General features: G+C 44.7%; 1 protein-coding gene across 6 annotated transcripts in view; it reads left to right on the plus strand.

The window, feature by feature from the left end:
- The window catches only part of ltbp1 (latent transforming growth factor beta binding protein 1), a 331,204-nt gene that overhangs the window by 18,017 nt on the left and 285,764 nt on the right, over positions 1–27,423 (plus strand). For all 6 annotated transcript variants that reach the window (XM_080200719.1, XM_080200720.1, XM_080200722.1 and 3 more), the window contains exon 3: positions 15,516–15,798. In XM_080200719.1, coding sequence (XP_080056845.1) covers positions 15,516–15,798 — 283 coding nt within the window. The remainder of the gene's footprint in view (positions 1–15,515; positions 15,799–27,423) is intronic.

Raw genomic sequence — 27,423 nt, forward strand, 5'->3', positions numbered from 1 at the left:
AGCATGGCCAATACACCTAACCAGCCCGTGTTTCAGACTGTGGGAGGAAACCGGAGCACCCGGAGGAAACCCACGCAGACATGGGGAGAACGTGCAGACCCCACACAGACAGTGACCCAAGTTGGGAATTAAGCCTGGCTCCCCGGCACTGTGAGGCAGCAGCTGTCCACCCTGAAGCTGGCGGCTGCGTTTGAGACAGGACAATAGCGACTCCTTTCAAAGGTGCTTCAGTGATTGTGAGGTAGTTGAAACATCCAGTGGTTGTAAGGAGCACGATGGAAGTGCAACTTTTTGTTAAATTGGTCACTTTGTTTGAGCGCCTGATGAACACTGGCTCTTGGCATTTCTCTCCTAACCTGTCTCCTTCATTCTGATGCCTGAATTAGCCACTCAAGTTGCTCATTATTTGTGAGGTAGCTCATACACCTCACTAACCCCGTAATTCACACTGTTTAATATGCTGCTATGGACTAAGGATGCATAAAGAATCGCAAGGTAGACTTGATAACCTGACCAGTGGGAGCTCTTAATTTAAGGTCTGCACTGATTCACAATCAGGTCTAAGACTGCCCAACAGGCTTCTACATTGGGAGGAGCTAATTGCCCAGGGGCAATTGCCCAGGAGCTAATTGCCCTGATCCACACTCTTAAAGGGGCAGCTTCACCCCAACATACTACATATATATTATACGTGCATCACATGAACAAAACAAGCCCCAGCGTAAAGTTGACTCAGCTAAAAGACAGAGAGCGGAGCACCAACCATCAGTATTTCTGGAATCTTCTGAAGGTTCGAACAGCTATTGCTATGCACTGAGACAAGATGCCTCACCTCTGCACTAGTTTCCTCCTAATTTCTGGACCCGTTTTACAATAAATAATAATTAAACCCACATCCGCTGAGGAAAATTTTAGGTTACTTGAGTGAGCACATGTTCGTACTTAAACCTATTAGTTGTGAACTTCCTTTGCACCTTTTTGCAGGGTCTTGATTGTTCAGCCGGAAGAGAGTAGTTTGACTCTAATTTGAAAGGTGCAGGTTTATTATTGGAGAATTCCCTCGTGCAGACAGGGAGACACAAAAAGGAGTTATCCTCGAAAATGGCAGCAACCTCTTGTTAGCTTCTGGAGCTGGACTGAATCCGTGTTGCAAACATCTTGGACAGTGGAATATTGCTTACTGATCCAGGAACTTCTGCCATTGTCTGAAAATGAAATGATAAAGTGAATCTTTCAAACTCTGACAAACTGGCTGGAATTTTACCACCCCACCTGTCACGGGAATTGGAGCGGGCGAGGGGCAGACAGTGGGAAAGTCTGTTGACCTTGGGCAGCATTTACGGTTTTGGGAAGAGTGAGGCCGCAAAGTCGCGCCCACTGTGTCTACTGAAGGTAACTGCTGATCGCTATCCTCCATCACTTCCTTGAAGCATTCTGCTTTGACACTCTCTGGAACTCTTTGGGTGGATTTTCCATCCACACTGACCCCAAGGCTGGAAATTCCTACCTGAGTTCAACAGACCTTTGCATTGTCCTCTCCCCCCAGCCCTCAACGATTCCCATGGCGGGCAGAACGGGGTGGGAGGGGAAAATCCCGCCCTATGATTCAAAAAGCTGATATACCGAATCTTATTTTGACCAAATAAGATGAACGTGGACTAATGATTTTCAAACAAGTTGAGGTTTTGACCTCTTCACTGGGACAGAAGCTACCTAAATGCTTTCAAATTTCTATACTTGTAAGTGCTTATGAACGTAATATTTACATTTTAAGAAATAAAAGCTAAATACTGCAGATGCTGGAATCTGAAACAAAAACAGAAATGGCTGGAAAATCTCAGCAGGCCTGACAGCACCTGTGGGGACATAATGGAGCCAACATTTTGAGTCTGGATGATCCTTCGCCAGAGCTGAAGATCTGGAGAGTTCCGACCCTAAAATCACACTCATAAAGTTAAAGGTTTTCCAGTTATGCTTGCTCCAAAACCAGAACATTCCGCCTGAGGTTAGCAGACCTTTGCATGGTCTACTCCTCGCCCACTACGATTCCCGTGGTGGGCAAGATGATAAAATTTCCCTCTACATATAGGGACTGATGATCGAGACATTAAAAACCTCTGGATGTCCTTGAAACACTTTACAACCAATGAGGTAGAGTTATACAGTGCAGAAACTAAAAGGGTTATGAATCTGTGGAATTCCCTGCCCAGTGAAGCAGTTGAGGCTACCTTGTTGAATGTTTTTAAGGCATGGATAGATAGCTTTTTGCACAGTAAAGGAATTAAGGGTTATGGTGAGCAGGCGGGTCAGTGGAGCTGAGTCCCACAAAAAGATCAGCCATGATCTTATTGAATGGTGGAGCAGGCTCGAGGGGCCAAATGGCCTACTCCTGCTCCTAGTTCTTATGTCCTTAGCAGGACCTTCTACACCGACAATAACTACCAGTGAAGGCATGTAATCCCATTTTCCTGCATGTATCCCGTATTCTTGAATGTTATGATATTCCAAGTGCTCATTCCTCATTAAAAAACATGTTAATATCATTGTTTTTTTTAAGGCTGTAAGCCCCCACTACCTTCCCAGACGGTGTATGATTCTCACCACACTCTGAGTGAAAAGGTTTTTCCTCAAATCCCCTCTGAATCTCCTGTCCCTCAACCTAAAACTACACTCTCTGGTGGTTGACCCCTCAACCAAGGGGAACAGCTGCTCCCTACTCACCCTGTCTATATCCCTTGTTGAAGTGAGGTCACTGTTGCAACGTGCAAAGTGCGGCAGTCGATTTGTGCACAGTAAGCTCCTACGGACACCAACCTGATAATGACCAGATCACCTGTTTTAGTGATGTTGGTAAAGGGATAAATATTGGCCAAGGACACTCCTTCAAAGTAGTGCCAACAGAAAAGAACCTGGTGAAGCTGCCTCACAGTGCCAGGTTCAATTCCAGCCTCGGGTCACTGTCTGTGTGGAGTTTGCACATTCTCCCCGTGCCTGCGTGGGTATCCTCTGGATACTCCGGCTTCCTCCCACACTCCAGAGATGTATGGCTTAGGTTGATTGGCCATGCTAAATTGCCCCAAGTGTCAGGGGGATTAGCAGGTGTGGAATTGTGGGAATCGGGTCTGGGTAGGATTGTGGTCAGTGCAGACTCGATGGGCCGAATGTCCCCCTTCTGGACGGTAGGGATTGTATGAAGGATCATCTAGACTTGAAACATTGGTTCTGTTCTCTCCCCACAGATGCTATCAGACCTGCTGAGATTTTCCAGCATTTTCTGTTTTGCTTTCAGATTCCAGCAGTAATTAGCTTTTATTTTTTGGAACACAATCTTGTTTTAATTTGCCTTTGACACTGCCCCAGCAGTTTTGCCCGTGCTATTTATAAGAAATTGATGATGCGCAGAATGGAGACCTGATACTGCAGCAACGCAACCTATTGTTCTGGAGCTGAAGTACATTGTTGGTTCAGTGCAGGTTTGTCCTTAGCTCTGTTATTAACTGGGGGAAGGACACATTTCACTGCCCATCAACAGCATTTATTGCACTGTTGAGTGCGCGAGAAATCAAAACATAGCACTCCAATGTTTTAAGACAGATGCGTGAGCCGTTACATAAAGGCTTTGAACTTGTGAAGTGAGATACAGAGAAGATAAGGTTCCCTTCATTTGTTTAATCCGGGAATCCTTTGAAGCAAAGTAAACGTTAAACAAAAGAAAAATAATGGCTTAAATTCCCCACGCAAATGCCCCAGTGAATGGAGAATTTCTTCTCTGCACAATTTTCTGGAAATTGATTGGAAAAGACCAGGTTCTGCACATTGCGACACCATTGTTTCCAGCCAGAGTGTAGATAGAATCCTTAAAGTGCAGAAGGTGGCCATTCGACCCATCAAATCTGCACTGACCACAATCCCACCCAGGCCCTACCCCCATAGCCCCTGCTGGTCCCCCTGACACTATGGGGCAATTTAGCATGGCCAATCAACCTAACCCTTCCCGCTTAGAAAGGATAGCAGAACTAGAGGGCACAGCCTCAAAATAAGGGGGGGGCGGGCAGTTTAGGTTGGAGTTGAGGAGGAACTTCTTCACTCGAAGGGTGGTGAGCCTCTGGAATTCTCTACCCATTGAAGTGGTGGAGGCTACCTCACTAAATGTATTTAAGTCACGGGTGGATAGGTTTCTGATAGACAAGGGAATTAAGGGTTATGGGGAGAAAGCAGGAAAGCGGAACTGACCCACTTCAGATCAGCCATGTTCTAGTAGAATGGTGGGGCAGGCTCGAAGGGCTGGATGGCCTACCCCTGCTCCTATTTCTTATGTTCTTATGTAACCCGCACATCTTTGGAGTGCAGGAGGAAACTGGAACACCCAGAGGAAACCCATGCAGGCATGAGGAGAATGTGCAAACTCTGCACAGACAGTGACCCGAGCTGAGGATTGAACCTGGGTCCCTGGTGCTGTGAGGCAGCAGTGCTAATCACTGTGCCACCATGCTGCCCAATGATAGAGTAACACACCTGTCAGTCACTTGTAAGCACCTGTGATGGGTCTTCTGCACATAATTTGTGAGACATTACTATCCTCCACTCACTGCATTTTGCCAGTAAAGCGATGAATTTGTATTATCGAACTATCCTCTCTACCTACTTAACTGCATTTTGCCAGAGAAATCTATCTACTTCTGTTTGGAGACATTGCTGTAGTCCCGATGATGAGTTTCATTTGTCATAAGCTGTGCTTTGTCCATGTTAACTGTATCTGGGCCCCTTGGGTGCAATACGCTGATTGCAATTCCAGGGTCAGGTTGATTGAGGAGAACGTGTGAACCAGAGGCTGAGTTGGAAAGTACTTGGTGCCACACCTCTGCAGGAAGTGATGTGGATGCTTGTTGGTGATGCAAGATGGATCTTTGTTGTATCAACAAATTAAACGGAAATATGCCTTTTCATTTGAACTATTCTTTGCCTGTTAATTCATGTTTAATTTTTTGTGCGTTCTGATTCAGGTTACAGTAAAAGTTACTAAAAGTGAAATCTGGTCACTAATTTCTAAATTTCAGGGTAATGTAGTTATTTTGGTTTACAATTCCCTTGGGGAAATCTAAACATAGTTTCGGATATCGATAGCAGTTATTATGGGCTTATATACCAAAGTCTGGCAATTTAACATGCATCTGCCATGTTCCAAATGAATCATTTTGTGATAGGCGAGAAAGAAACTCGCAAACAAAGAAATCTACACTAAATCTGTCTTCGTATATAAAGCACCAAGATTTGTCATTCACACTTCGGGTGGCACGGTGGCGCAGTGGTTAGCAGTGCTGCGTCGCTGCACCAGGAACCAGGGTTCGTATTCCCAGCTTAGATCATTGTCTGTGTGGAGTCTGCACATTCTCACGTGTCTGCGTGGGTTTCCTCCAGGTTCTCCGATTTCCTCCCACAGTCTAAAAGCCGTGCTGGTTAAGTGCATTGGCCGTGCTAAATTCTCCCTCAGTGTACCCGAACAGGCACCAGAGTGTGGTGACTAGGGGATTTTCACAGTAACTTCATTGCAGTGTTAATGTAAGCCTACTTGTGACACTAATAAGTAAACTTAAAATTTGAATATGTGCTGTACATGTGGACATTTCTTTAACAAGTTAAAACTTCCAGATTGTTTAATTTTCTTTGGGGAGCAATCAGGTGTTTTATCTTGGGTTCTATTGACTTTCCGACTTGAAACCTGAAATGAACAGGTAATTTACTAATCCCCAATTTGATTTGATTTGATTTATTATTGTCACATGTATTGGGATAAAGTGAAAGGTATTGTTTCTTGCATGCTATACAGACAAAATGTACCGTTCGTACAGTACATAGAGGAGATGGAAGGGAGAGAGTGCAGAATATAGTGTTACAGTCATAGCTCGGTTGAAGAGAAAGGTCAACTTAATATATGGTAGGTCCATTCAAAAGTCCAGTAGCAGCAGGGAAGAAGCTGTTCTTGAGTTGGTTGGTACATGTCCTCAGACTTTTGTATCTTTTTCCTGATGGAGGAAGGTGGAAGAGAATAAGTCCAGGGTGCATGCGGTCCTTGATTTTGCTGGCTGCTTTTCTGAGGTAGCGGTTGACTTTATCAATGTATGAACAGATACGGTGACTTGCATTCCCAGAATGAGCACTGGCTTAATCATCTCAGAGATATGGCAGGTTGGCAGCCTAGACTGCCGTGCTCCAAATTCAGAGCAATACAGAGAAAGACCCTCATATGTTTCTTTATGTACCTGTGTGTTTGTGATGACTATATATTTAAACTATTGACTATTGTGTGGTGTTGCTTGTTAGAACATAAGAACATAAGAAATAGGAGCAGGAGTAGGCCATCTAGCCCTTCGAGCCTGCCCCGCCATTCAATAAGATCATGGCTGATCTGTCGTGGCTCAGTTCCACTTTCCCGCCCTCTCCCCATAACCCTTAATCCCCTCTCTTATCAAAAACCCATCAACCCGCGTCTTAAAAATATTTAGCGAGGCAGCCTCCACCACCTCAACGGGCAGAGAATTCCAGAGATTCACCACCCTTTGAGTGAAGAAGTTCCTCCTCAACTCCGTTCTAAACCGCCCCCCTTTTATCTTGAGGCTGTGCCCCCTAGTCCTACTGTCTTTTTTGAGCGGGAAGAGTCTCTCCACCTCTATCCTATCCATCCCATTCATCATCTTATACGTCTCAATGAGATCTCCCCTCATTCTTCTAAACTCTAACGAGTACACGCCCAGTTTATTCAGCCTCTCCTCATAGCTCAACCCCCTCAACTCCGGTATCAGCCTAGTAAACCTCCTCTGCACTCCCTCCAAGGCCAAAATATCTTTGCGCAGGTGCGGCGCCCAAAACTGCACACAGTACTCCAGCTGCAGCCTCACCAATGCCCTATACAGCTGCAGCAAGACCTCCCTACTTTTATATTCAATCCCCCTCGCTATGAAGGCCAGCATCCCATTCGCCTTCCTGACCACCTGCTGCACCTGCAAGCTGGGTTTTTGTGACTCATGCACAAGGACCCCGAGGTCCCTCTGCACCGTCGCCTGCTGCAGTTTTTCGCCCCGTAATTAATAGTCCTTCCTAGCATTCTTCCGACCAAAGTGGACCGCCTCACACTTGCCAACATTAAATTCCATTTGCCATTTCCTGGCCCATTCGCCCAGCCTATCTAGATCCTTCTGCAGACTCTCCACACCCTCCGCACAATTTGCCGTTCCCCCAATCTTGGTGTCATCAGCAAATTTCGACACCCTACACTCGGTTCCCTCCTCCAGATCATCTATATAAATGGTAAAAAGCTGAGGCCCCAGCACCGACCCCTGGGGCACTCCACTAGTCACCATCCGCCAATCTGAATAGCACCCGTTGACCCCCACTTTCTGCCTCCTATTTGACAACCAATCCTCTATCCACGCTAACACCCTACCCCCAACTCCATGTCCCTCGACCTTCTGCAATAACCTCTTGTGAGGTACTTTGTCAAACGCTTTCTGAAAATCTAGAAAGACCACATCCACCGGCTCTCCTCTATCCACCGCCCTAGACACATCCTCATAGAACTCCAGTAAATTTGTCAGACACGACTTCCCTTTAATGAAACCGTGCTGCATCTGCTCTATCAAGCAATTCCCTTTCAGATGCCTCGCAATTTCCTCCTTAATGTCAGATTCTAACATTTTACCTACAAATTTGTTAATAAGATCCAAGCCAGTTGAAGCAGGAACCAAGACCACGAGCATTTCTTTACTGATAGAGTTTGTTGGTTTTTCATAGCTCTCCTTCGACACAGCCCAGTTCCTAGCTATCCCTTATTTGTGTAAGCTCAAAGGCAATTAATATCCATCACCTCTTTCTCTTAACCTTAACAATGTAATTGACATGAAATTAACAAACCTTAACAATGTTGTAGACAAGACATTGACATTGCTCACAGTAAGTTGAGGAATGCCCTGATTTATAAGGGTAGCATTATACTAGCTGATGCACAAAGTATTATTTCGTAATGATGTGAACCATGAATTTGCCCTGTAGGGGACACACTGCCCAGTTTCTGTAAATAGGTCAACGCATAATGTAATCCTAGGGCTTTACTGTTAATTTATTCATTCACAGGATATGGGTATCACCAGGAAGGTCTACCCATATTGGTGACCTCTGATTTCCCATGAAAACACCTTTGTGGCTTCACTTTGGACAGTCGACCACATTAGTGTGGGTCTGGAGTCACATATACACCAGACTGTGTTTCCCTCCCTCAAGGACATTAGTGAACTAAAAAGAAAATGCTGGAAAATCTCAGCAGGTCTGGCAGTATCCGTAAGCAGAAAAAAGAGCTGACGTTTTGAGTCCAGATGACACTTTGTCAAAGCTTTGACATCAGCTCTTTTCTCTCCTTACAGATGCTGCCAGCACTGCTAAGATTTTCCAATGTTTTCTCTTTTGGTTTCAGATTCCAGCATTCACAGTAATTTGCTTTTATACATTAATGAACTAGTTGGGTTTTTACAATAATCCAGTCATCCCATAGTCGTCACAGCTGATGCTAGCTTTCAAATAACTGAACAAACTCCCATGGTGGGTTTTGAACCAGCACCTCTCAGAGAGGCAGCACAGTAGCACAGTGGTTGGTACTGCTGCCTCACAGAGCTAGGGACCCGGGTTCGATTCCTGGCTTGGATGACTGTGCAGATTCTGCACATTCTCCCCATGTGTGTGTGGGTTTCCTCTGGGCGCTCCAGTTTCCTCTCACAATCCGAAAGACATGCTGGTTAGATGCATTGGCCCTGCTAAATTCTTCCTCAGTGTATCCAAATAGGCACCAGAATGTGGCGACTGGGGGATTTTCACAATAACTTCGTTGCAGTGTGAATGTAAGCCTACTTGTGGCACTAATAAATAAACTTTAAAACCAGAAATCTGGGTTAATTCCCTTGAGTGACCATTCTACTCCCGCAGCCCCTTGCGGAGAATGGAACAGTCTGGAAATTTGAACTTATTAAAAAATGCAGTAACAAAATATGCACATGTTTAGCACATGATGCCTGAGGTGTGAATGACTAATCTTAAACTTTGAGGACAGATTGAATGGAGATTTCTTTGTTTGCTGCCTTCATGGTCTTAACCACACCTGACAAAGGAGCAGCGCTCCGAAAGCTAGTGGCTTTCGCTACCAAATAAACCTGTTGGACTTTAACCTGGTGTTGTGAGATTTCTTACTGTGTTTACCACACCTGCCAGGACTTGAAAACGATGACATCTAACTCCGCAGTAAGCGGTTGTTTGTATGGTGAAAAACATGCCTTATTTCGTATGCACCGTGTTGGCTGCGGGTTTGTGTACACTTCGTAAATGAAGCCCAGATGTACGTCTGCAAACGTTTCCTGTTCACTCACCGACTGTCAGGAAATGGAATAAAATTGAGATACAAGAAGTTGAAAAAAAAAACCCGGCTTCACTGGCATGTCAGATTGTTGGATTGCTATTCTTAGCAGGTGTCTGCATGGTGAGCTCGGACCTCTCTGGTTACCACAGAATAGAACACTGCCTTCAAATCCGGTGGAGCGCGTGGATTTGCAGCACAGATGTTACTGAGATTCTTGGACTTCAGTGTGGAGAATCGCAGATCCCCATGAAGCAAAGAAGAAACACAAATGCTGCAAATGATCTATCCTTTGTTGCATTTGCAAGATCTGGAATTTTATTCAGAATATCGAACGCTCACAGCTGAGTGAGCCACGCAGATTCCATATGGCGGTACGGTGGCGCAGTGGTTATCACTGTTGCCTCACAGCTCCAGGGACCCAAGTTCGATTCCTGACTTGGGTCACTGTCTGTGTGGAATTTGCACGTTTTCCCCACGTCTGCGTGGGTTTCCTCCAGGTGCTCCGGTTTCCTCTCACGGTCCAAAGATATACGGGTTAGGTTGATTGGCCATGATAACTTAACCCTTAGCTTCCAGGGATGTGATAGGTTAGAGGGATTAACAGGGTAACTAAGCGGGGACAGGGCCTGGGTGGGATTGTTGTGGGAGCAGGCTCGATGGGCCAAATGGCCTCCTTCTGCACTGTAGGGTTTCTATGATTACTATGTTGCTGAAAAGCAGTTAGGTGAAAACGTAGGAAACTGTGGGGCATTTTATTCAGCAATTTAAGTAACTGACAGTTACAAATTTCAGATCTGTTCGAGACATTCTCCCTGAATTTAGCAACCCAGTATCTAAAAAGAAGATGCAAAATCAGGGTGAAGAGAGGCTCCCTTGTTGATAACACGAGGAAGCTGCCATGTTACATAACTTTTGTTGTGCAGCGTTACAAGGAAAAGGAGTTTTTTAAAGTTTATTTATTAGTGTCACAAGTAAGTTACATTAACACTGCAGTGAAGTTACTGTGAAAATCCTCTAGTCACCACGCCCCGGTGCCTGTTTGGGTACTCTGAGGGAGAATTTAGCATGGCCAGTGCACCTAACCAGCACGTGTTTTGGACTGTGGGAGGAAACCGGAGCACCTGGAGGAAACCCACGCAGACATGGGGAGAATGCACAGATTCTGCACAGATGGTGACCCAAGCCAGGAATCGAACTCGGGTCCCTGGCGCTGTGGGGCAGCAGCGCTAACCATTGTGATACTGTGCAAGTGAATTGCTTATTTAGAGAGCCTGTGTCGAAGTGAGGGGCTGAATGGTCTCCTTCTGCGCTGCAGCGATTCTGTGACCCTGATGAATGCACAAGGGGAAGGAGGTCCATGTTGTAGGGAAGGCCAAAACTGGGGGCCAGAAACAATAAACAGTCGGCAATGCATTCAATAAGGCAACTCGGAGCAACTGCTTTACCCAAAGAGCAGTTAAAATGCGCAAGGAGCGTTTGAGGCCAATACCATAGATACCAATACCATATATACCAGAGAAGCTAGGTAAACACATGGAGGAGAATGGAAAGATTTTCTGTTAGGGTTAGATGAAGAGTGGTGTGAGGAGATTTGTATTGGATATAGCATCAACCCGATCCTGTGCTGCAATATCCATGCTATTTCATATAATGTATCATCAAGAAACTAGGTAATCCTGCACTATACACTTGCTTGAAAAGGGCAATTTATGGTGTCCAGGTTACCGACAACCTGTCCTGGTCCCCCCCATGCTAACACTATAGTTAAGAAAGCCCACCAACGCCTCTACTTTCTCAGAAGACTAAGGAAATTTGGCATGTCTGCCATGACTCTCACCAACCTTTTACAGATGTACCATAGAAAGCATTTTTTCTGGTTATATCACAGCTTGGTATGGCTCCTGTTCTGTGCAAGACTGCAGGAAACTACAAAGGATCATTAATGAAGCCCAGTCCATTACTCAAATCAATCTCCCACCCATTGACACTGTCTACAACTCCCACTGCCTCGGCAAAGCATCCAGCATAGGACTGCACACACACTGGACGTTCTGTCTTCCACCTTCTTCCATCGGGAAAAAGATACAAAAGTCTGAGGTCACGTACCAACCGACTCGAGAACAGTTTCTCCCCTGCTGCCATCAGACTTTTGAATGGACCTACCTCACATTAAGTTGATCTTTCTCTACACTCTAGCTATGACTGTAACTCTACATTCTGTACACTCTCCTTCTCTATGAACGGTATGCTTTGTCTGTATAGTGTACAAGAAACATTGCCTTTCACTGCATACTAATACAGGATGAATAGTAAATCAAATCAATCTTGGGTTCCTAACTTTCATGATGTGGATGTGCCGGCGTTGGACTGGGGTAAACACAGTAAAAAGTCTGACAACACCAGGTTTTAGTCCAACCGATTTATTTGATAGTAAACGCACAAGCTTTCGGGTTAGTCCCTTCGTCAGGTGAATGGAGAGTTCTGGCCTCAGAAAGAGCATATAAAGCACAGACAGTTTTCAGATTACTGATTAGAACGCGAATCTTTACACCTAACCTGCTGTTCAAGTCTTGAAGTGGCCGACAATGTGAGTGGAAGGAGCACTGATCACAGGTTAAAGAGATGTGTATTGTCTCCAGACAGTACAGTGAGTGAGGTTTTGCAAACCCAGGCAAGTGTTGGGGGTTACAGATAGTGCGACGTGAACACAAGATCCTTGTTGAGACCGTCCTCATGTGTGTGGAACTTGGCTATCAGATAGCCAGGTTCCTAACTTTCATCAGTGATTCCCAAAACATAAAATGACACACAAGGATTTTCACAGTAACTTAACCTACTTGTGACATGAATAAATAAACTTTAAACCATAACAATGACTGGGTCAAATATTGTCCTTTGTCTTTCTGGTTAATTCCCGATGGAACCTGGTTGGCTCAGTTTTAATTTGTGGCCCATTTTCGGCAAGCTTCACGACTGAGTGAGAATGTGCTGCTTTTCTGTCTCTTTGTTGCTTCTGTGGACAGACCAGACATTGAAACTTGACCTCTTGTCCCCTCCTGTGCGGGAATTGGCCAGTTGGGGTTGATGGCTACCTCCCTGTCATTGGGTGGGAATGTCACTGTCAGCATCCCCTAACAGAATTCAGTTCCTGCTAACATCTCAAGTGTGAATGACTATTGGAAGCAACTGAAACGTGACAACAAAGCAGCTATTATCCAAGGTCATCAGGGATTCCACTTTAACTTGCTAGCTTTCCGAAAAGCTTGTTAACACACCAATCCTCTCTTTGTCCCAGACATTACCACATGGGCAGCACAGTGGTTAGCACTGCTGCTTCACAGTTCCATGGTCCTGGGTTCGATTCCCAGCTCAGGTTCCTGTCTGTGTGGAGTTTGCACATTCTCATCGTATCTGTGTGGGTTTCCTCTGTGTGCTCCAGTTTCCTCCCATAGTCCAAAGATGTGTGGGTTAGGTTGATTGGCCATGCTTAAAAAAATTGCCCCTTAAGTGTCCTGAGATGCGTAGGTTAGAGAGACTAGCGGGTAAAATATGTGGGGGTAGGGCCTGGGTGGGATTGTGGTCAGTGCAGATTTGATGGGCCAAATGTCCTCTTTCTGCACTGTAGGATTCTATGATATATGGTTCCTCTATCAAACGATTCACCTTGAAATCATGATTTAATTTAAAAGCAGCACTTAAATATTAATTATACAGAAAACTTAACATGTCAAAGTGAACAGAAGTTCTGAAATGTTACAAGATGCAAAAATACAGTTGATATTTTAGGTTAAGCCCTTTTAAATGAAGGTTCTTTCAGAAACCTCATTCCGGAATGTTGGAATTCTTAACTAAAGTTTATTTATTATTTGTCACAAGTAGGCTTTATATTAACACTGCAATGAAGTTACTATGAAAATCCCTGGCTGCCACAATCCTACTCCTATTTGGGTACACTGAGGGAGAATTTAGCACGGCCAACACACCTAACCAGCACGTCTTTCAGACTGTGGGAGGAAACCTGAGCACCTGGAGAAAACCCACACAGACACAGGAAGAACATGCAAACTACATACAGACAGTGATCCAAGTGGGAATCAAACCCGGGTCCCTGGCCCTTTGAGGCAGCAGTGTTAACCACTGTGCCACTGTCCCACCCATGTCTGTGACAAGCATGTCTCATTAGAATATACATAATGGGGAAGGAGGAGGGATGAATCGGATGCCTCTGTTGCCCACGGCTTCCCCTAGGCGTGGATATCCTTAATAAAAACAAATTACTGCACATGCTGGAATCTGAAACCAAAAGAGGAAATGCTGGAAAATCTCAGCAGGTCTGGCAGCATCTGTAAGGAGAAAAAAGAGCTGACGTTTCGAGTCCAGATGACCCTTTGTCAAAGGGTCTTAACATGGCCAATTTACATACTTGGAACAAGGGGGAGGTGATGCTGTTAATGTTTAAATATTTGTTACTCTGAACCCTTTTGTGGAGTCTCACTAGATTAGAGCATGAATCCTCCCTTTAATGTTGTCACTCTAGCTTTGATCTGGTGTTCCATGACTTGCAGAATAGGTTTAACAAACAGTTTATCATGAATGTTGTTGCTTTGCAAGAACAGGACATTTATTTGGATTAAAATGCAAAGATTTTCTCTGCATGGTTTTACAGATGCAATTTTCTTTTTACACGAAACAAGCATAAAGAGCATTTCTGGTGCGTATTTTGTACCATGTTTGAACTTTATTATCTTCCTTTAACCAAACTGCAACACTGGGGCCAATCTTGACTTTGTTCAATAGTGTAGAATGGTGAATCTGCAGCCGTGTTTACATCTCATGTGATTTTCATTTGCATTAACATAGATAAATATGAGGAGTGATGTAGAATGTCCATTCAGTTAATACCACTACATAGGAATATAGGAATTAGGAGCAGAAGTTGGCAAATTCAGCCCTTCGAGCCTGCTCTGCCATTCAATCAGATCATGGCTGATCTCTCCCTGGTCTCAAATCCAACTCCTTACCCGTTCCCCTAATATCTTTAACCCATTTTTAAACATTAGAAATATATCTATCTCCATTTAATGATTCAGACTCCACCGTACTGGGGCAGCGAGTTCCACAAATTCATCACCCTCTGTGAGAAGTAGTTCCTCCTCACCTCAGTTGTAAATCTACTGCCTCTCAGCCTATACCTGTGACCTCTTGTTTGAGATTGCCCTATAAGAGGAAACATTTGGTCTACATTTTCTTTATCAATCCCTTTGAGTATTTTATAGGTCGATTAGATCCCCTCTCATCCTTCTAAACTCTAGTGTGTATAAGCCCTCCTCATACGTCAACCCCTTCATCCCCGGAATCGATCTGTCTACAGTCTATGGTTCACCTCACTGGCTCTATGTGCTGCAAAATGAATTCATCATGTGTTTTATCCATCACTTTCCCGGATAACCACGGATTTTTTTGTGTGTGTCAACAATGTCAAAGAACAGAGAAAAGTACAGCACAGGAACAGGCCCTCCAAGCCTGTGCCGATCATGATGCCCTAACGAAACTATAGAATAAACCTTCTGCCCTTACTCAGTCCCTATCCCTCTATTCCTTCCCTATTCATGTACCCACCCAGATGCTCGTAAATGTTGCTAATGTGCCTGCCTCCATCATTTCTGGCAGCGTGTTCCAGGCACCCACCACTCTTTGTGTGAAAATTTACCCCACGCATCTCCATTAAACTTTCCCCCCTCACCTTGAACCTGTGCTCGCCTGTAACTATATTTCCACTCTGTGAAAAAGCTTCTGATGACCCACCCTGTTTATGCCTCTCCTAATTTTGCAGCCCTCTATCAGGTCTCCCCTCAGCCCCCGCCTTTTCATTGAGAACAATCCTAGTTTATGCTACCTCTCCTCATAATCAACACGCTTGAGGCCAGGCAACATCCTGGTGAACCTTCTTTGCACTTTCCCCAAAGCTTCCATGTCCTTCTGGTAGTGTGGTGACCAGAACTGCAGGCAATACTCCAAACGCAGCCTAACCAAGGTTTTATATAGCTGCAACATGATTTCCCAACTCTTGTACTCAATGTCGGTAATGTCGGTAATGCATGTTTTTGTTCTCTTACAGCAAATTGTTCGCCGCAGTGTCAGAATGGAGGGATGTGCCTACGGCCCCAGCTTTGTGTGTGTAAACCAGGCACCAAAGGCAAAGCCTGTGAGGAGACAACATCGAGCACTCATTCCACCAACAACCAAGACACTGTGGCACAAGCTCAGCCCATCCCTCAGCAGATGCCCCAACAGACCCTGACACAGAGATTGGTGCAACTTCCACAGAAGATCAGCTCACTAGGTCACATGTCTTTGACTGTCAAGCAGAAGCCTTCCATGATGATACCCCAACAATCTCAGTAAGTCGTGTGTTCACTGTGATTTATGAAACATCATCAGGAGCCTGACTGGATATACCTTAAGATAAGAAGTAGCACTGGATTCACAGTGGCACAATGGTTAACACTGCTGCCCTTCAGGGACCTGGATTCGATTCCCCAACTTGGGCCACTGTGGAGTTTGCTCATTCTCCCCATGTCTGCGTGGGTTTCCTCCGGGTGCTCCGGTTTCTTCTCATTGTCCAAAGTTGTGTGGGTTAGGTGGATTGGCCATGCTAAATTGTCCTTTAACCTCAGGGGTATTAGCTAGGCTAAATATATGGGGTAGGAATTGTGGTTGGTGCAGACTCGATGGGCCAAATGGCCTCCTTCTGCACTGTAGGGATTCTATGATTGATCCATGTGAAAAAAAAATTAAACTGTTATCTCAACATTGCCTTGGAGTTCAGAAGCGGGAGGAGGGAGAGGCAAGTCGTGTTGTAAACAAAATTCCTACCTGACCCTGGCTGTTTTCTTTTTATCTTCCCAAACATTGCTCAGGGATCAAGCAGAGGCAACCTAAAACTGAGGGGGAGGACTAGTTTGCAGCAGGGCAGTGATCAAACGGCGGGGAAGTCCTGAGGTCGATCAAAGAAGAGGGCTTGGAACCAACTTGGGGGGTGAGAAGAGAGCAGTGAGTCAGGGTGCAGTCTGCAGACGGGTAGTGTTGTCAGAGAACAAAGGGCTATCTGGCTCTGTCTTTCTTTGAAATTGCTTCTTTGGATGTGAATCAACCTTCCTGGGCACATGATTGATAAAAGCTCAAGGATCAGTCAGCAATGGGGAAAAGCACTTATCATGCAAGTCTACAGTCTCGCAGGCACAAAGACTTGGGGTTTTTTGTACATTTTGTACCCAGTTTTTTGCTGGTTTCTGAAGCCCAATAAGAAATTTGTGATTTTTTTTATACATTGCAGCAATGAAACAGCTCGCTGTTTATTGTTTGGTTGCTTTATGCAGTATACGGTGAACAATCCCAGTTCCTAGACCTTCTGGAAAAAAGCCCCTCTCACACTTTCAAACCCTACTGACATGTTTGAGGAACCTTCCCCCCGCCGTAAAGAATGGGTGTAGTTCCAATGACTGTGCAGCCTGCCTGCACTGGGCAGACTCGCTGGTTAATGGGGGCCATCACAGTCTGTCCCTGTCATCCCTCAGTGTCCACACACTTGCACTTTCTTACACTGGATCACAGAGTTATGGCACAGAAGGAGGCCATTCAGCCTATCAAAGCCATACCATGACATTGGTAACGCCACACTTGGAATACTGTCTACAGTTTTGGTTGTCTTACTGTAGAAAGGATGTCATTAAATTAGAAAGAGTGCAGTAAAGATTTATTAGGATGCTACAGGGACTTGATGGTTTGAGTTATGAGGAGAGGCTGCATAGACTGGGACTTTATAAGATCACCCCCTAATTCTCCTACGCTCCAGGGAAAAAAAAGCGTAGGAGAATTAGGGGGTGATCTTATAGAGGTCTACAAAATAATGAGAGGCATAGATAAGGTAGATAGTCAAAGGTAGGGGAGTCTAAAACTAGAGGGCATAGGTTTAAGGTGAGACAGGAAAGATACAAAAGAGTCCAGTGGAGCAATTGATTCACACAGAGAGTCTGGGACTCTCTGAATGTCAGGGACGAGCTGCCAGAAGCAGTAGTTGAGGTGGGTACAATTTTGTCTTTTAAAAAGCATTTAGACAATTACATGGGTATGATAGGTATAGAGGGATATGGGCCATTTGCGGGCAATTGGGACTAGCTGATGGTGTGGCATGGACAAGTTGGGCCAAAGGGCCTGTTTCCATGCTGTAAACCTGTATAACTCTATGACACACTCTCAGTGGAGTTATCCAATCAGTATCATTTCCCTGCTATGTCCCGTATCCTGTAAGGTTATTTCCCTCAAGTGATTATTGTCTCCATTACCCTCTTGGATTGCAAATTCCTGGTCGTTAACCTTGCTGCACAAAAACTCTTCTTCCCTTCAATCCTACTGCATCTGTTGCCCAAACCTTTAAATTTGTGTCTCTCAGCTCTTGCACCATCAGCTTTTCTTTGTCTGGAACCAAAAGAGGCCATTCAGCCTATCAAGTCAGCACTGACTTTCTGAAAGAGTATCTTATCCAGGGCCACAGCCTTGCCCACATACGCACCCCATTGCTATAACCCCATACCTTTACTGCGGCTAATCCACCTAATATGCATGCCCACAGTGGTCAGCACTGCTGCCTCACAGCATCAGAGATCTGGGTTCAATTCCCGGTTTGGGTCACTGTCTGGAGTTTGCATGTTCTCCCCGTGTCTACATGAGTTTCCTTTGGGTGCTCCTGTTTCCTCCCACATTCTAAAAGATGTGCTGGTTAGGTGCATTGGCCAAGCTAAATTCTCCTTCAGTGTACCCGAACAGGTGCCAGAGTGTGGCGATGGGTGATTTTCACAGTAATTTCATTGCGGTATTAATATAAGCCTACTTGTGACACTAATAGATAAACTTAAACTTAGGCTTAAAACTTAAACTTTTGGACACTAAGGGACAATTTAGCATGGTCAATCCACCTTATTCACCATACATAATGCATTTACAGAGATTTGATTTTGATTTAATTTATTATTGTCACATATATTGGGATACAATTTTTTGCAAGCCACACAGACAGAACATACTGTTCATAGAGTACACAGGGAGAAGGAAATGAGAGGGTGCAGAATGACATGTTACAGTCTGTAGAGAAAGATCAACTTAGTGTGAGTATGGACCATTCACAAGTCTGACAGCAGCAGGGAAAAAGCTATTCTTGAATCGGTTGGTATGTGATCTCAGACTTTTGTATCTTTTTCCTGAAGGAAGAAGGCAGAAGAGAATATACCTGGGTGCGTGGAGTCTTTGATTATGCTGGCCGCTTTTCCAAGGCAGCGGGAAGTGTAGACAGAATCAATGGATGGGAGGCTGGTTTGTGTGATGGACTGGGCTTCTTTCACAACCTTTTGTAGTTTTGAGTGGTCTTGGTCAAAGCTGGAGCTACACTAAGCTGGGATACATCTGGAAAGGATGCTTTCTATGGTGCATCTGTAAAAATTCTTTCTTTGCATTCCTAATGGCCTTTCTTTGCCTGCTCCTATCTAATAACAGTTCCTTCTCTTGCACTACCTAAAACTCACCTCTTTACGCTCCTTAGTCCTATGCTGGTGTCCATATCCTTGTCAAGTTAGTTTAAACCCTTCCTAATCACAAGAGAGAGCATATTGGTCCTGTTGAGGTGCAAGTTTGCCACTTTTGAATAGATGCCTCCTGTCTTGGAAGTGGTTCTAATGGCCCAATGATATGAAGCATCATGCTTCAAACCCCATGTCCCCCTTCTCTTCCAATTTCTATTCCCTCCCAGGCAGGCCACTGAGAGTCATCCAGACATTACTACCCTTGAAGACCTATTCTTTTAACTTCCTCCCTAGCTCCTGAATGTTTGACCAGGATGGTGACCAGAAGCAGGATTTCTGACTGATTTTCTCCACGGTCTCACTCTCCAGCCATAAAGGCCAACTATCGGAGCATGGGAAGAGGAGACCATTCAACCCCTCCAGCCTCTTCTGCCATTCAATGAGATTATGAGAGGCATGGGTAGAATGGATGGTCAGAGTCTTTTTCCCAGGGTGGAAATGTCAGGGGACATAGATTTAAGGTAAAAAAGGGTAAGTTTAAAGGAGATGTGAGCAGCAAATTTTTAACACAGAGGGTGGTAAGTGCCTGGAATGCACTGCCAGATAAGGTGATGAAAACAGATCCAGTAGCAATGTTTAAAAGGCATCTTGATGATACATGAATAGGCAGGGAATACAGGAATACGGACCATGTGGAGGCAGAAGGTCTTTAGTTTAGAAATGTGTCACATGTCATCAGCAGAGGCTTGATGGGCTGAAGGGCCTGTTCCTGTGCTGTGCTGTTCTTTGTTGTAGATCATGGCTGACCTCTGACCTAACTCCATATACCTGCCTTTACCCTATAACACCTTTGGTTAACAGAAATCCATCAATCACTCTCAATTCTAAAATTAACAATGAACACTGCATCAGTTGCCATTTCCAGAAGAGAGCCCAAAAATCCTGCCACTCACTCAGTGCAGCACAATGGCACAGCGCTTAGCACTGTTGCCTCACAGCTCCAGGGACCCAGGTTCAATTCCAGCCTTGGGTCACAGTCTGTCTGGAGTTTGCATGTTCTCTCCATGTCTGCGTGGGCTTCCCCTGAGTGCTCTGGTTTCCTCTCTCAGTCCAAAAATGTGCGGGTGAGGTACATTGGCCATGCAAAATTGTCCCTTAGTGTCTTTGGATGAATAAGTTAGAAGGATTAGCGGGGTAAGTATGCGGGGTCATGGAGATAGGTGGGATTGCTATCAGTGTAGACTTGATGAGCTGAATGGTCTCCTTCTGCACTTTGAGTTTCTATGATACTACATGTAGAAGTGCTTCTTGCTTCCAAATCCTGAAAGATTGGTCTAATTTATACATCATGCTCATTGCTGCTAGGCTCCCTAATCAGTGGAAATAATTTCTCATGATCTACCTCGCCTATTCCCCTTAGTGTCTTGAAAATGTTAGTCAAATCATCCTTAATCTGCAAAATTCCAGTGAGTAATAACCGTTGTGTGTGCAATTGCACCTTGTTTATTGACCCTTGGAGTCCAGAAAGCTTCCCACTAAATCCTCCAAGTTCAGAATATCTTTCCGTAAACGTGCTGTCCAGTATTCAAGGTCTTTGTCGTGCTAAAGAATGATTTCTACCCTCTGAATGCCCGTCCTTTAGATAAAAAGACCAGAAATCCATGTCAGCTTCTTAGTCTATTTGGCTCAGTACTACTTAGAAGTTGTCATTACCCTGAGGCATTTCCCCCTCAATTGTATTGAAAATTGCCATTGACATCAAATTGATGCAAAGAATGTTGCTAAAGTGTAGCCTTCTGCCAAGTGTCTGAAGAGGCACCAATCCACGGAGTAATGGGATCTAAAGCAGATGTTTGTGCCAAAGCACGTTTGATTTTACTTTGAGATGGTGCAGAATGTAGTGTTACAGTCATAGCTAGGGTGCAGAGAAAGATCAACTTAGTATATGGTAGATCCATTCAAAAGTCTGATAGCAGCAGGGAAGAAGCTGTTCTTGAATCGGTGACTTTTGTATCTTTTTCCCAACAGAAGAAGGTGGAAGAGAGAATGTCTGGAGTGCCTGGGGTCCTTAATTATGCTGGCTGCTTTGCTGAGGCAGTGGGAAGTGTAGACGGAGTCAGTGGATGGGAGGCTGGTTTGTGTGATGGATTGGGCTACAGTCACGACCTTTAGTTGTTTCTTGTGGTCTTGGACAGAGCAGCAGCCATACCAAGCTGTGATACAACCAGAAAGAATGCTTCCTGTGGTGCATCTGTAAAAGTTGGTAAGAGTCAAAGCTGAGATGCCAAATTTTCCTAGTCTTCTGAGAAAGTAGTGGCGTTGGTGGGCTTTCTGAACTATAGTGGAGACATGGGGGGACCAGGACAGGTTGTTGGTGATCTGAACATCTAAAAACTTGACGCTCTCAGCCTTTTCTACTTCTTTCCCGTTGATGTAGACAGGGGCATGTTCTCCTCTATGCTTCCTGAAGTCGATGACAATCTCCTTCGTTGTGTTGACATTTATGGCAATCCCTATGAAATGAAACTGTGGTGGATGCCCAACCTTCTCTTCCTCACCCTATCTTTGACAGCCTGGATTCTTACCTCTGAGTCAAAGGCTTGTGGCTCCCAGTCCCGTTCTCACAGTTTGAGGATATCATTTAGGCTGAATTTTGGAGCAGCTCTGAGGGAATGCTGTGCTGTTTTGTGAACGAGAGATTTAAGTAAGGCCCCTTTACAGCTTGCATTTTGACATATGAGACCCTATGATGCTGTTGGAAGGTGAGCAGAGAACTTAATTCTCCCCAGCCAATATTTGACACTCAGCCAGTTTCACCAAAAGCAGGTCATTTGTCTGGTTACTGTCTGCGGGATTTCGTGGTTGCAAATTGAGTGCTGTTTTTCTTACATTGCCACACTATAACCATGCTTCCAGAAGTACTTCCAAAAGCTTTGGGACATCCTGAGGACTTATGGAAATCACGGGTTATGGGGAAAAGGTGAAAAAGCGGAGCTGAGAGTTGTCACCTCAGATCAGTCAATATCTCATTGAATGGCGGAGCAGACACGTTGGGCCGAATGGCCTTCTTCTGTTCCTATGTCTCATGGTCTAAGGTCATGAAAGGTCTATTATTTCTTTAACACTTTACCACACAGTTAAATTGCAGTGGAAGTTGCAAGGTTGCTCGTAACAGTATTTCTGTACAATCCATCAGCCACCTCTCCAAACAACACCAGGTTAAAGTCCAACAGGTTTATTTGGCAGCATGAGCTTTTGGAGCAGTGCTCATTCATCAGGTAAGTGCCCTTACCCAATGAAGGCTCCAAAAGCTCATGCTGCCAAAAAAACCTGTTGGACTTTAACCTGGTGTTGTTTGGAGAGGTGGCTGGTGGATTGTCAAATTTGGCGAAGCCTAGAAATTCCTGTTGAAAATCTTTTAGACACAGTAGTCCATTTTTAAAAATATTTGATGTCTTATCCTAGCAAAAAGCAAGACATTTTGGTATTTTAAGTGTATTTTCTAACAGGATTAGACACTTCTTACTGTGCCTACCCCAGTCCAATGCCGGCAACTCCACATCAATAGTAGTTAAAGTTTATTTATTAGTCACAAGTAAGGCTTACATTAACACTGCAATGAAGTTACTGTGAAATTCCCTCGAGTACTAAATTAAGGACGAAGACCGATGGGAAAGAATTCATTTTTAATGAGCATTGATCAATTTGTTACTGCATTATTCTTCCTGTAATCATTTTTAGATGTAATGGAGACAATAATAATGGGAATGTTTTGAAGATAATGAAGTCATTATGCTGTGCTGCCCTAGTTTCTAAGACATTATTTTACGCTGATGACGGGGTTTGCCCGCTGAATATCTGTTTAAATTACCGCAGACATTGTTCAAACTCTCTGTTGCTTTAGAAGATTTCAGTTTGATTCCCCATTACATCGAGGAAGTGTTCTTACACTGGTGCTGCACATCCTTTTGAGGTCTTGTGGTTTCGAGCCACCAAGGACTTAAAAAAAACTCTCATGTTTTCTCTGCCACCATGAAACAGATGAGTGCGGTTAGCAAAACATGTTTCATGGATGACACACACTGGAAAGTATTGCTGATGCATCATCAAGAAAAGCAAAGCGATGTGACTTGCTTTCTGTGTATCTGATTTTGACTGATTCTTTCCCCCCTTTCAATGCGGATATTGTGCTGTACTTGGCTGGGCTGCCTCTTGTGAGATGCAATTTTCTAGGAAGCAATTATCCGAAGTACATACTGGAAGCTGGCTCCGGGAACCTGACTTGGGCTTTTAATTCAATAGCTAACACCTAATGGCTGTTTTAGACTGGTTTATCGTGTAAAAAGGTGACCGGAGAGACTTCAATAAGCATGTCAGAAAGAGAGAGGAAGCTGGCAAAGTGACCATGACCGGTATTTTCTGGTTATTTACGCCCTGCCGCTACTGCAAGCGAGTACGGAGAATTTGGCAAAGACAAGAAATCCCTGTTAAAAGCCTTTCAGACACAGTAGTCCATTTTAAAAAAAATATTTGATGTCCTATCCTAGCAAAAGGCAAGACATTTTGGTTTTTCAAGTCTAACAGGATTAGGCATTCAGAAAGAATGTTCCTAATGGTGAGGGAGCCCAGAACTAGGGGTCATGGTTTGAGGATAAGGGCTTTTAGGACTGAGGTGAGGAGAAATTTCTTCACTCTGAGAGTGGTGAATGACCACAGAAAGTAGTTGAGGCTAAAATGTTCTGGGATTTCAAGAAGAAATTCGATGTAGCTCTTGGGGCTAAAGGGATCAAGGGATATGGAGGGGGGGGATTGGGAGATCAGGATATTGATCAATTTGATGATCAGTCATGATCAGAGTCAGTGGCAGAGCAGGCTCGAAGGGCCGAATGGCCTATTCTTGTTCTTATTTTCTATGTATCTTTGCACACATACTTTTTTCCTTTTGGTGAACAGTTGGGAATTTGGTGGAAGGATTCTTGAGCTGATAATTGGCCCATTGAACCGTGAATGTTCTTTCCTGTGGCTAACAAGTCCTGGTGTTGGACTTGAATCCAGGTTTCCTGGTCCAGAGGTAGAAACAGGGCCACCTTGCCACAAAACCACCTGAACATTTCAACGAATATTTCTAAGGGGATGACAGCATTGCAAAGCGTGTAGTGTGATGGTCTGTTGAACTCATTTCCCGTCAAATGGTCACATGTAATTTTTATGGCTTTGAATGCTTCCTGGTTCCCGTGTTTCAATTACTGAAGGAGATGAAAAACCATATTGCCAAGAAAACTTGTCTTTGAAGAGAGAACTTGGGGGTTTCTTGCAGACTTCCTGAACCAAAAATCTGCGAAAATTTCAGGACGCCTTTGGTGTCTCAGAGATAAAGGCCGGGATTCTCCACTCTCGTTCACCCTGCCGCCACTGCCAGTGAGAACAGGGAATTTGTTGCTCAGCCAAAACTCCCATCCGCTGCGGCAGAACCGGAGAATCCCAGTCGCGGGTGAGATTGGAGAATTCCATCCAAAGTCTTCACTTCTGAACCACACTTCAAATGCCAGACTGTGCTGAGAGAGTCAACAGGAATGCTTGAATTGATAGGACGGCATGGTGGCCCAATGGTCAGCACTGCTGCCTGACAGCGCCAGGTTCGATTCTTGGCTTGGGTCACTGGGTGGAGTTTACTCATATCTGCATGGGCTTCCTCTAGATACTTCGGTTTCTCCCCACAGTCAAAAAGATGTGCAGGTTAAGTGGATTGGTCACGCTAAATTGCTCCTTAATGTCCCAAGATGTGTAGTTTAGAGGGATTAGTCATGGTAAAAATGTGCGAGGAGGTGGACCTGGGTATGATGCTCTTTCGGAGAGTCGGTACAGACTTGATAGAACATAGAACATAGAACATTACAGCGCAGAACAGGCCCTTCGGCCCACGATGTTGCGTCGACCAGTTTTTTTTAAAAAAAACACTGACCCACTAATCTAAACCAATCCCTTTTCGTCCATAAACCTATCCACAGATCTCTTAAACGCCCCCAAACTAGGCACATTTACAACCGCAGCAGGCAGGGCATTCCAATCCCTCACCACCCTCTGGGTAAAGAACCTACCCCTGACATCCGTCCTATAACTACCACCCCTTAATTTAAAGCCATGCCCCCTCGTGCTAGCATTCTCCATCCGAGGAAAAAGGCTATCACTATCCACCCTATCTAAACCTCTAATCATCTTATATGTTTCAATAAGATCCCCTCTTAGCCTCCTTGTTTCCAGCGAAAACAACCCCAAATCCCTCAGTCTCTCCTCATATGACCTCCCCTCCATACCAGGCAACATCCTGGTAAACCTCCTCTGCACCCTCTCCAAAGCCTCCACGTCCTTCCTGTAATGTGGGGACCAGAACTGCACACAGTAGTCCAAGTGCGGCCGCACCAGAGTTGTGTACAGTTGCAACATGACGCTGCGACTCCTAAATTCAATCCCCCTACCAATAAACGCCAAGACACCGTATGCCTTCTTAACTACCTTATCTACTTGATTCCCAACTTTCAGGGATCTATGTACACATACACCTAGATCCCTCTGCTCCTCCACACTATTCAAAGTCCTCCCGTTAGCCCTATACTGAACACATCTGTTACTCCTACCGAAATGAATTACCTCACACTTCTCCGCATTAAACTCCATCCGCCACCTTGCGGCCCAGCTCTGCAACCTGTCTAAGTCACCCTGCAAACTATGACACCCTTCCTCACAATCTACCACACCACCGACTTTGGTGTCATCAGCAAACTTCCTAATCCACCCAACTATACCCTCATCCAGATCATTAATAAAAATTACAAACAGCAGTGGCCCCAAAACAGATCCCTGAGGCACACCGCTCGTAACCGAACTCCATGACGAATATTCACCATCAACCACCACCCTCTGTCTCCTATCTGCCAGCCAATTCCTGATCCAAGTACCTAGATTACCCCCAATCCCATACATCTGCATTTTCTGCAGAAGCCCACCATGGTGAACCTTATCAAACGCCTTACTAAAATCCATGTATACCACGTCAACTGCCTTACCCCTATCCACCTCTTTGGTCACTTTCTCAAAGAACTCAATAAGGTTAGTAAGGCACGACCTACCTGCTACAAAACCATGCTGACTGTCTCTAATCAATTCATTACTCTCCAAATAACTATAAATCCTATCCCTAATAATTCTTTCTAAAACCTTGCCCACAACAGAAGTAAGACTCACCGGTCTATAATTCCCGGGGAAGTCTCTGTTCCCCTTCTTAAACAATGGGACAACATTCGCTGTCCTCCAATCTTCCGGAACTATACCAGAGACCAACGATGACCTGAAGATCAGAGCCAGAGGCTCTGCAATCACCTCTCTAGCCTCCCAGAGAATCCTAGGGTAAATCCCATCCGGACCAGGGGACTTATCTATTTTCAAGCCCTCTAGAATATCCAGCACATCCCCGGTTTCAACTGCAATACTTTCTATTTTACACCCCTGCACCCCAGTGTCCTCCACAGCTACATTCATGTCCCCCTGCGTGAACACCGAAGAGAAATATTGGTTCAATGCCTCTCCAATCTCTTTCGGTTCCACACACAACTTCCCTCTACTGTCTATAACTGGCCCTAATCTTGCCCTAACCAACCTTCTGTTCTTGACATACCTATAGAACGCCTTAGGATTCTCCTTAATCCTATCAGCCAAAGTCATCTCATGTCCTCTTTTAGCCCTTCTTAACTCCCTCCTAGCCAATCTAAAGCTTTCTAATGCACTACCTGAGCCCTCAAGCCTCATCCGAACATAAGCCTCCTTTTTCTTCCTAACCAACGAATCAACTTTTTTAGTACACCACGGTTCCCTAGCCCTACCAAATCCTCCTTGCCTGACAGGGACATACCTATTGCAGACCCGCAGTAGCTGTTCCTTGAAAAAATTCCACATTTCGGACGTTCCCAGTCCCTGTAATCTCCTAGTCCAACCTATGCTTCCTAATTCTCTCCTAATGGGAGATGGGCTGAATGGCCTCCTTCTGCACAGTTGGAATTCTATAAACTACGGACAACATAATCGAGAGGGAGAAATCTGATAAGAATTTCTACTCTTGCTATTGAGTAACCTCTGGTGGAGGTATATGTGTGTGAATACTGAATGTGAATGGAATTGGGCTTCATAATCGATAGACAGTTTAGCACTTTCTGTCAAAACTCAAAAATGTGAGCAGTGGGCACTGGGACAAGGTATTTCACTGAGGAAATTCAGAAAAAAGTGGTCAAAAATGATAAGCAATGCGGTATACCTATGACGTCGGTGGTTGGTTTAGCTCATTTGGCTGGATGGCTGGTTAGTGATGCAGAGCAACGCCAGCAGAGTGGGTTCAATTCCCGTATCGGCTGAGGTTAATCATGAAGGCCCTGCCAATCTCAATATTGCCCCTCGCCTGAG

The sequence above is a fragment of the Carcharhinus amblyrhynchos genome, chromosome 12 (genome assembly GCF_965287045.1).
Source record: "Carcharhinus amblyrhynchos chromosome 12, sCarAmb.v2.hapA, whole genome shotgun sequence".
Taxonomy (NCBI): Eukaryota; Metazoa; Chordata; class Chondrichthyes; order Carcharhiniformes; family Carcharhinidae; genus Carcharhinus; species Carcharhinus amblyrhynchos.